Source organism: Microtus ochrogaster, chromosome 10, assembly GCF_000317375.1.
Source record: "Microtus ochrogaster isolate Prairie Vole_2 chromosome 10, MicOch1.0, whole genome shotgun sequence".
Taxonomy (NCBI): domain Eukaryota; kingdom Metazoa; phylum Chordata; class Mammalia; order Rodentia; family Cricetidae; genus Microtus; species Microtus ochrogaster.
Window position 1 is genome coordinate 51,481,520 of NC_022016.1, and position 9,870 is coordinate 51,491,389.

The window sequence follows — 9,870 nt, forward strand, 5'->3', positions numbered from 1 at the left end:
TGCGCCACCACCGCCCGGCTTTCTTTCTTTCCTTTTTCTTTTCCTTTTTTGAGAGGGTCTTGTGATGGTTTAAATGGTCACTGGTTGGAATTATTTGGGAAGGATTAGTAGGTGTGGTCTTGTTAGAGGAGGTGTGTCACTGTGGGTGAGTATTAAGCTCATGCCATTTTTTGGACCTGTGGATCAAGATGTGAACTCTTAGCTACTGCTCCGGCACCATTTCTGCTGCCATGATGGTTATCATGGACTCTAACCCTGCGGAGCTATGATCACCAGATCAAGTGCCTTGCTCATGGTGTTCTGTCATAGCAATAGAAAACTAAGATAGGTCTTAATGTAGCCCAGGCTAGCTTCCAACTCACTCTGTTACTGAGGCTGGCCTGATCTCTGCCTTCCTCCCAAATGCTGGTTTTATAGCTGTGCACCACCACTCCCAGCTAATAATTCTCATTTTATAGACGGAAGAAAAATTGGACAGAGTGCATTCTCTCTCAGTTCCTATCAGTTAAGGTAGAAGCTGGCCGAGGGCATGATGGGGATAGATAGGATCCCAGCCCCTCCTGGTCCTTCCTCAGCACCATGGAGTGTGTGCTTCATCTTCCTTAAGTGGGGATGAGAATAGCATCGTGGCTTCCTCGTGGGATTGCTGTGAAGCAAATTAAAAGCATGAGCAAAGGTAGTTGGGCAGGCATAATGCATTGTGTACACAGCTAGCCACGCTGTTTATTCAGTCGTTACTGGCATCTGCCAAGTTCAGCCTTGGGAACATTATGAGATGAATCAGGTGAAGAGCAGGCCTTGAAGGAACAGAAGCTGCAAAACCACAGTTCAGGGAGGAGACGGGAGGAGTTAAGAACCAGCTTTCCTTTCTGAGTTGTGATTTTGAAGTGGAAAGGAAAAGAGTTTGAAAGCTTTTTTATATATAGTTGAAATATTCAGATGCCAGAAATGTCATGACATAAATTATAGTTCAGCTGTTCTATTTTCATTAGTTTTTGTTTTGTTTTGTTTTGATTTCAAGACAGGGCTTTTCTCTGTAGCCTGGGTGTTCTGGAAAACTCTGTAGTCCAGGCTGGCCTCAAACTCATGGAGATCCGCCTGCCTCTGCCCCCCCACTAGGATTAAAGGTGTCTTCTATCACTGCTCAACTAGAAAGAGGGTTTTTTGTTTTTTTTGTTTTTTTTTTTTGACGACAGTGTTTCTCTGTGTAGCTTTGGAGGCTGTCCTGGAACTCACTCTTAGACAAGGCTGGCCTCAAACTCAGAGATCTGCTTGCCTCTGCCTCGCTAGTGCTGGGATTAAAGGCATGCGCCACCACCGCCTGACTAGAGAGAGTTTTAAAGGGACCTGAGTGAGATGAAGAGCTCCATTCTTTGTACATGCTAGAACTGATCTATCCTGAGATGCATTCCCAGCCAGGGTCTCTTTACGGATGTTCACAGCAGCCAGTAGATGACCACAATGTACTGTATCAGTGTAGTGGAATACTATTTAGCCAGAAAAAGAAGTGAAGTACAGATAGTGCAAAATGGATCTTAAATAAAATTATGATAAATGAAAGAAGCCAGACAGAGAAAGCCATATATTGCTAATGAAGCATCTGGAGTATGGAGAAGGCCGTATATTGCTAATGGAACGTCTGGAGTAGGTAGATCCTCCAAGACAGAATGGAAAATGGTGTTTGTCAGGCGTTGGGGATGGGAACTGACTACTTGCTGGGTGTGGAGTAATACAGATGTTCTGGAAGAAGCTAGGGGTGGTGGTTGTACAACAGTATGTGTGTGGGAGACCGTTGACTTGTGTATTCAGAAATGACTAGTCTTATGGAATTCTGCTTCAATTTAAAAGGCCGCATCCTTTTGCTGTCTTCTGTTCTGCTGTCTCTTATTTCCAAGCTCTAAACATTTCAAGGATTAGATCATATGACATCACCATTCACTGGGATCTTTCCAGAAGTTTATTCTTTGGCTAGTGAGTTGGTGGGTGCAAATGTGTGTTGTGGTTATGTGTGAATGTGTCTTTTGAGTTATATGTGAAGGCAAGAAGTCAGCCTCAGGTGTGGCCCACTTTATTAGAATTTTTTGTGTGTATATGATAAGTAGAGGTGTGGTCACAACCGTGCCATCTGTGTGGCTCAGAGGACAACTTAGAAAAGCTGGTCCTGTCCTCTGTGGGCCCCTGGGATACACTCGCGTTGTCAGGCTTGCATGGTGAGCGCTGTACCTGCTGACGCATCTCACTTCATGTTGTACCCTCACTGCCACCACTTTCTGAGGTACAGTCTAGGCCAGCTGGCTAGCAAGCTCCAAGAATCTACCTGTCTCTCCCATCTCCCAGCCTTACAAGAGCGTGCCACTTGACCTAGCTTTAAGTAGGTTGGGGGATGGAACTTGCAAACACTTTATTGGGTTATCATCACAGCACCCACACTTTTTTTTTTTTTTTTTTTGAGATAGTGTTTGTAGCTCAGGTAGCCTCCTGCCTAAACCCCTAAGTTTACAGGCATGCACTACCAGGCCTGGAGTTTTTATTGCTTTTTTTTTTTTTTGTCAGATAACCATCTCTACATTTGATTTATCTATTGAGGCATTGAATTGCTTTTCTTTTTGTCCAGCACGTCTCTAAACATCACTGCATGAGGTTTTGTGTGGAGTTTCCTTTTTAAAACAAAGTTACAGTTTTCCTTTTGATCTCCCAACTTAAAGCTATGAGTAAGGACACCAGGCTCTGTCACCTACAGTCCTGTGATGGGATCCCCAATGTCAGCTTTCTTCCTGATAGACGGTGTAGCACTACTTCCCAAGTCCAGGCACTGTTGTTGTATACGTTCACACTTAGAGCTGCCCACTGAGGTAGGTATGCCTACCCTGTTTTCATTCTGCAGATGTGCAAATTGGACCTCAGGTGAAGTCTTGGCACACTGAGAGGGCTGGAATTTATGCCTAGGTGCATGATTTTCTTTTACGTGAATTGGTGTTTTTCCCGCATATATGCCTCTAAAGGGGTCAGATCCCCAGGAGCCGGAGTTACAGACTGTTGTGAGCTGCCATGTGGGTGCTTAGAATTGAACTGGGGTTCTGTGGAAGAACAGCCAGTGCTCCTAACCACTGAGCCATCTCTCCAGCCCCAACATGCTACATTCATAAAATCCATTTTGTGTTATCTTTTCTGCTGCATTATCTAGGCAGACGAAGGGCTATGACCAACATGAAGTGGGTTGTTCTTTATGTTTGCGTGTTAACATAGTCCTTGGTTCCGGATGGATAACTTCACCAGCCTCGCCTCTTACGTTGTTGGTGCTCTTTCCTTTTGCATTAGGAGGAGATCGTTTTCTCACCAAACCCAGCTATTTTTATTTTACTTAGTATTTATTTATTTATTTTAATATTTGTTTATTATGTATACAATATTCTGTGTGTATGCCTGCAGGCCAGAAGAGGGCACCAGACCTCATTACAGATGGTTATGAGCCACCATGTGGTTGCTGGGAATTGAACTCAGGACCTTTGGAAGAGCAGGCAATGCTCTTAACCTCTGAGCCATCTCTCCAGCCCTTAGTATTTTGTATGTGTATGGTTTTACACACACGCGCGCACACGCGCGTGCGGTTAAATGGGCGTGCACATGCCACAGTGTATATGAATGTCAAGGACAACTTCATGAAGTTAAGATTTCTTTTTCCGTGTTACATGTGGGTTCTAGGAATTGAATTTAAGTTCCAGATATGTTTGGCAAGTCCCTTTACCTGCTAAGTCATCTTGCTGGCCCTGAATATTAGTTTCTTATTAGTGTTGTCCTCATAGAGGAAAGTTTCCTAATAGCCAAAGCTAAAAAATTGCAGGTAGGATGGGGTTAAAGGTGACATGCTAATGATTTTCAGCCCTTGGGAGAATGCCTTCAGAGAGGTGTGACATCTGCTTAGCTGCTGGCTCAGCTCATCCTTCTGTTAGCCATTATGTCATGGTTTTCCTCTTGCTGGCCCGCCTTAGACGAGTCACTTTCTCCTCCTTTCATGAGTGTCTGTTTGGGCTGCTCTGTAGCGTCCTAATTACAGATCATATCTTGAAAACCTTTGTCCTCTGGCTAGAGAAAGTCTTTACTGAGCTTTCATTTTCTCTAAACAAATTAGCTCTCCATGTTCTTCCAGCTCCGAGTGTGAAAGTTGGGGTGTGGCACTCAGCACCCCGCCTCGGAATGAGCAGAACATGCTCTCCTTTTCTAGTGGCTTCCATATTGTCATGTTCTTCCCCGTGGCTAATGTCCTGTTCCGTGCTGGCTCTAAAATGTACGAATAAATTAGTATAAGTAAGATTCAGTTAATCCTTCCAAGTCTACCTCATTAAAATTCTTGTGCTAAAATTCTTGAAATTATTAATTTCAGCTATTATGTAATTTGCATACCGCATCTGAGAATGAATTCCTGTTAGTGCCATCTTTAGTGTTTGATCATGTATGTCGCTGCTGGATGTCAGTGTCCCCCTTTCCCAAGCTTCTGTACCTTATGATTGTTTGTGATCTGAAGATCAGAGTGCAGAGTTTGCTGCTGGTTAGCCATAGAGGCCAGACAGTGGTGGCACACACCTTTAATCCAGCACCGGGGAAGCAGAGGCTGATGGACCTCTGTGAGTTCAAGGCCATCCTGGACTACGCAAGATCAATTCTAAAGGAGAAACAGAACTCATACCTTACCTTTAATCCCAGCGCTAGGGAAGCGGAGACAGGAAGGGAGATGAGGAATATAAGGTGGGAAGAGAGGGGAGCTCAAACATTCAGTCTGAGGACGTGGAGATAAGGTGGGAAGAGAGAGGAGCTCAAACATTCAGTCTGAGGACGTGGAGATAAGGTAGGAAGAGAGAGGAGCTCAAACATTCAGTCTGAGGACGCGGAGAGACAAGATACCCCATTTGGTCTGAGTATTTCATATTTCATAGTGGCCGACTTCTTTGCTTCTCTGACCTCTGACTCAGGTAGTAAGAATTATTACTAGAATTTGAGCTACAGTAACTGACCTGTTGACTCTCAAGAATGCTCACGGAGGTAGCACTGAGAAGTTGGCCATGATTTCATCTTCTTATTTCATTATTTCATCTTGAAATAAGTTTTGATTTATCAATCTAATTCTTTGTTTGAGAGACTTTTGGGTGGAAATATGAAACTAGTCGTGCCCTTGGTAGATATAAAGGCATTTCTTCCTCTGTAAATCTTTTCTCAAGTTAGGTGTGCCCACCAAACTTTGTGGGAAGGCACTCTTCGTTTTTTTGAGAAAGCCAGGCTGTATTCCAGGACGGTTTTCCAGTGTGTTACCATTTCTTCTCAGGACAGGGCAGAAATGGTCATTAAAATGCTAAGTAGGTATTAGTTGTGTCAAAGTTAACGGGTTTAAATCCATATTTTTATTTTACCTCCTAACTGACTGGTTTCCTGTATGTCTGATTTTCTTCCTTCCCTTTCTGTATTTCTGTATTTTGAAGCCACACATGTATCTTAACTAAAATCGTTTGTTTTGATTCTGAGCTCTGTTGTAAGTGCTGTTTCTTTCTCAGTATTCTCCATGTTAAACACCTGGTTAGTGCTGCAAAGGAAGCTGTGATTCGGTTGGCTCTTTGGATTCTCATGGTGGCCATTGCTTTGGAAGAGAACATAGCATTGTGATTAAGAACACGGGCTTTGAGTCGTCAAGCTTGGGCTTGAGGTCCTTCACTTGTGACACTGAAACAGCTACATGCCCCTGAATCTGTTTGCTTCTGTTCAAAATGATAGCAGGAAGCTGGGTGGTGGAGGCGCATGGCACTGATCCTGGCGCTTGGAAGACAGAGGCAGACAAATCTCTGAGTTGGAGGCCAGCCTGGTCTGTAGAGCAAGTTCTAGAACAGCCAGAACTACATGGAGAAACCCTGTCTTGGAAAAACAACAAACAAAATGACAACAACAATGTGCTTACCACCTTTTTTGCCATGCAGAGGTTGAAAAAAAGCCATCCCAAGCTCTAAGCAACTTTTGGGGGTTTTATTCCTTCCTAATTAAAACTAAACATGCCTTGATGAGTAGACCCGTGGCTTGGTTGTTAAAGTACTGGCCGTGCAAGCAGAAGGCTCTTAAGTTTCTTTCACCAGAAACCCAGGCATGGTGATACCCGCTAGGAATGCTAGCACTGGGGAGGCAGAGACAGGAGAGTCCCTGGTCAGCTAGTCTGCCCACACAGTGCGCTCTAAGTCCAGTGAGAGAGCCTGTGTTTAAAAAAAACCATGGAAAGCTGTAAAAGGAAGATACCCAATACCAATCTCTGGTTAACATGTGTTCCTTCCCCTTCTCCCTTTCTAATGCTCTCAACCTTTTAATATAATCCCTCATGTTGTGGTGACCCCCAGCCGTAAATTTATTTTGTTGTTACTTCATAACTAATTTTGCTGCTGTTATGAATGTAATACAAATATCTGATATGCAGGATATCTGATACTCGACCCCCAAAGGGCTCCCGTCCCACAGGTTGAGAACCACTGCTTCAGAACACTTGGAAAGTAGAATGAAAAAGTCTTATTATAACCCCAAAGTAGTGATATTTCACTTTTAACACTTAGCTGAGGTATAGTGTTTGTTTAAGGGCTGCACATAGCATAGACATTTTTCCTTCATGGCTCTCATTTCTTTTTTAAAAAAAAACTTTATACTGCATTGATTTTTATGTGTGGAGTGTGCATATGTGTGTGGCTGCACACATGATGGCTGGAATTTCTCTTTCTATCATGTGGTTCCCAAGGATTTAACTAAGGTTGTCTGTCTTGGTGGCAAGTAACCTTACACTGAGCCATTTTGATGACCTGTGATTATCATTTCTAATCTCTATGATGTTATGTGGCAATACGTTGTTTCACCAGACTGTTAATATTGAGAACTTGTGTGGGTTTTTTTTTCCAGCAACAAAATCTGTGATGAATATACTTGAATTTTCTTCTTGCATTTGTGTTTCCTTTTGCTATATATTAAAGAATTGTATTTCTTGCTCTTTTAAACAGAATTAGATGGTATAGGAATAGATATGGTGGGACAAAGGCTAACTATCCAGATACTGAGGAAGAATTTCTTTTATAATTTATTTATTCTTATTTTATGTACATTGGTGTTTTGCCTGCCTGCATGTCTGTGTGAGGGTGTCAGATGTTGGAGTTACAGACAGTTGTTAGCTGCCATGTGGGTACTGGGAATTGAACCCTGGTCCTCTGGAAGAGCAGCCAAGTGCTCTTAACCGCTGAGCCATCTCCAGCCCCTAGGAATTTATTCAGTTGAATCATGGGCTTTGTCATTGCACATTTTTTGCATTCTTCTTTAAAAAAAAAACAAAAAACTTTTTCTGGGTCAAGGACACCACAAGAAAACCCACAGAATCAACTAATCTGGGCTCCTAGAGGCTCCCAGAGACTCAACTGCCAACCAGAGAACTTGTGTAGGACTGACCTAGGCCCTCTGCACTAGGTTACAATTGTGTAGCTTGGTCTTGTGGGACTCCGATCAGAGGGAGCAGGCGCTGTCTCTGACGTGGACCTGCTTTTGGGACCCTGTCTTGTTGAGTTCCCTCGTCCAGCCTTAATAGGGGAGGATGTGCCTAATCTTTTGCCCTTACTGGCTGATATACATGGGAGGCCTTTGCTTTTCTGAAGAAAAAGGAGGCGTGGATAGGGGGAGAGAAGGGAAACTGTGAACAGGCTGGAAAAAAAATAATTAATAGAAAATACTTAGACAAAAAAAAAACCCCTAATCTCAAAAAAAAAAAAATCAAAACATTTACTAGGGACTGGGGAAATGGCTTCATGGTAAAGAGCAGGTATTGCTCTTCCAGAGGACCACGGTTTGATTAATACATTGGTGACAACTGCCTGTAACTCCAGCTTATAGGAGATGTGACTCTGCTGGCCCTTACCCTCATGTGTATGTGCCTACACAGAAGCACACACATACATAATTTAAAATAATAAGTTTTTTTGGCACTGGTGAAATGGCTCAGAGGTTAAGAGCACTGGCTGTTCTTCTGGAGGTCCTGAGTTCAATTCCCAGCTACCACAGGGTGGCTCACAGCCATCTGTAATGAGATCTGGTGTCCTCTTCTGTCCCACAGGGATACATGCAGGCAGAATATTGTATATATAATAAATAAATACATCTTTAAAAAATAATACTAGGGCTGGGTGATGGTGGCGCACGCCTTTAATCCCAGCACTCGGGAGGCAGAGGCAGGCGGATCTCTGTGAGAGTTCGAGACCAGCCTGGTCTACAAGAGCTAATTCCAGGACAGGCTCCAAAACCACAGAGAAACCCTGTCTCGAAAAACAAAAATAATAATAATAATAATAATAATAATAATAATTTTTTTAATTAGTAGGTAGGCCTGGAGAGATTGCTCAGTGATTGAAAGCCCCCCCCCCCGAGAACCCAGGTTTGATTCTGTGCGCCTGTCACATGGCAGCTCATAACCCACACTGCAATACCAGTTCCCCAGGGATCCTGCAGCACCTGGTCTCCAGACGTACATGCAGGCAGAATAATACTCCTACATGGAAATTTTTGTTTGTTTGTTTTTCGAGACAGGGTTTCTCTGTAGCTTTGGAGCCTGTCCTGGAACTAGCTCTTGTAGACCAGGCTAGCCTCAAACTCACAAAGATACATGGAAAATTTAAAAACATTTTTAAGTTAAAAAGTATTGGATCTGGGTGGCGGTGGCACATGGTTTTAATACCAGCACTTGGAATGCAGAGGCAAGTTCTTCTCTGAGTTCCAGGACAGCCAGGGCATGTTACACAGAGAAACCCTGTTCCAAAAAACTAGAAAACAAACAAATACTGGAGCTGGTGAGATGGCTCAATAGCTAAAGCTCCTGCCACACGAGTCTGGCCACCTGGGTTCCTGAAGCTCACTTAAGGTGGGAGGAGAATGAAGCAATTCCACAAGGAGATCTCTCTCCACTACACATGCCCACTGCTAGTCATAGAGTAGCAGTAGGAAAGCTGATTTATTATAAAGGATTTTTTTTTTACAAGGATATAAACAAATAGGTGTATAGGGCAAGACCTGGAAGTGGGCCTGGAGCTTCCCTGTGTCAGTTCTCTGGAAGCCCCCCTTTTTGAGGTTTTGATTTTGTGAAACTGTTTGTCTATGGTACTGATTTGTGGGAGAGTCTGGCTGAGGGTCTCGGATCTAAAGTGTGATAGTTCAGATAGTTCGCCACTGGTGTGATGGGACAAGTGGACATTGACATTTGTTTTGCCGTTTTCCTTCCTGCATCCACAGCCATTCCTGGTTAGGCATCACGACTCCTCACGTGCTTGCTCAGTGCTCCCTGTGGTTATGAGTCACTGTGCTTGATCTTTACCCACTCAGGAGTTCTTGAGTACTGCGGAGCAGGGCCAGCCCCCCATGTCATAAATTACTGAGTGGGCTAGTGGGCTGTCTTAGGAGTGGGACCAGGCTTGTGAAGGTACCTATTCCATTCCCAAGGCTTGATGGCGCTTTTTGTTTTCCTTGCAGGTAATTAAATGCTTGTCTTGTGGACCTGGGCTTGGTTGGAATGTGCAAGGGTCTTGAAGATCCTTCTATAGCTTCCTTCTGTTGAACCATTAAGAGAAGATGGCAAAAGTCAACATTACTAGAGACCTCATTCGTAGGCAAATCAAGGTAAGCAGCCCGGACCTTCTAACCAGTGCCTTAGACACTTTTTTCTCCTACAGTGGTTCTCGACCTTCCTAATGCTGCAACCGATTAATACAGTTTCTCATGTTGGGACCCCAAACCCTAAAATTATTTTCATTACTACTTCTAACTGTAATGTTGCTTCTGTTGTGAATTGTAGTGTGAATATCTGTGTTTTCTCGTGGTCTTAGG

General features: G+C 43.5%; 1 protein-coding gene across 2 annotated transcripts in view; it reads left to right on the forward strand.

The window, feature by feature from the left end:
• Nucleotides 1-9,870, forward strand: part of Wdtc1 (WD and tetratricopeptide repeats 1) — a 47,128-nt gene that overhangs the window by 10,963 nt on the left and 26,295 nt on the right. For both annotated transcript variants that reach the window (XM_013348443.2, XM_005353103.3), the window contains exon 2: nt 9,517-9,663. In XM_013348443.2, the coding sequence (XP_013203897.1) occupies nt 9,616-9,663 (48 nt within the window). In that variant the 5' untranslated portion in view covers nt 9,517-9,615. The remainder of the gene's footprint in view (nt 1-9,516; nt 9,664-9,870) is intronic.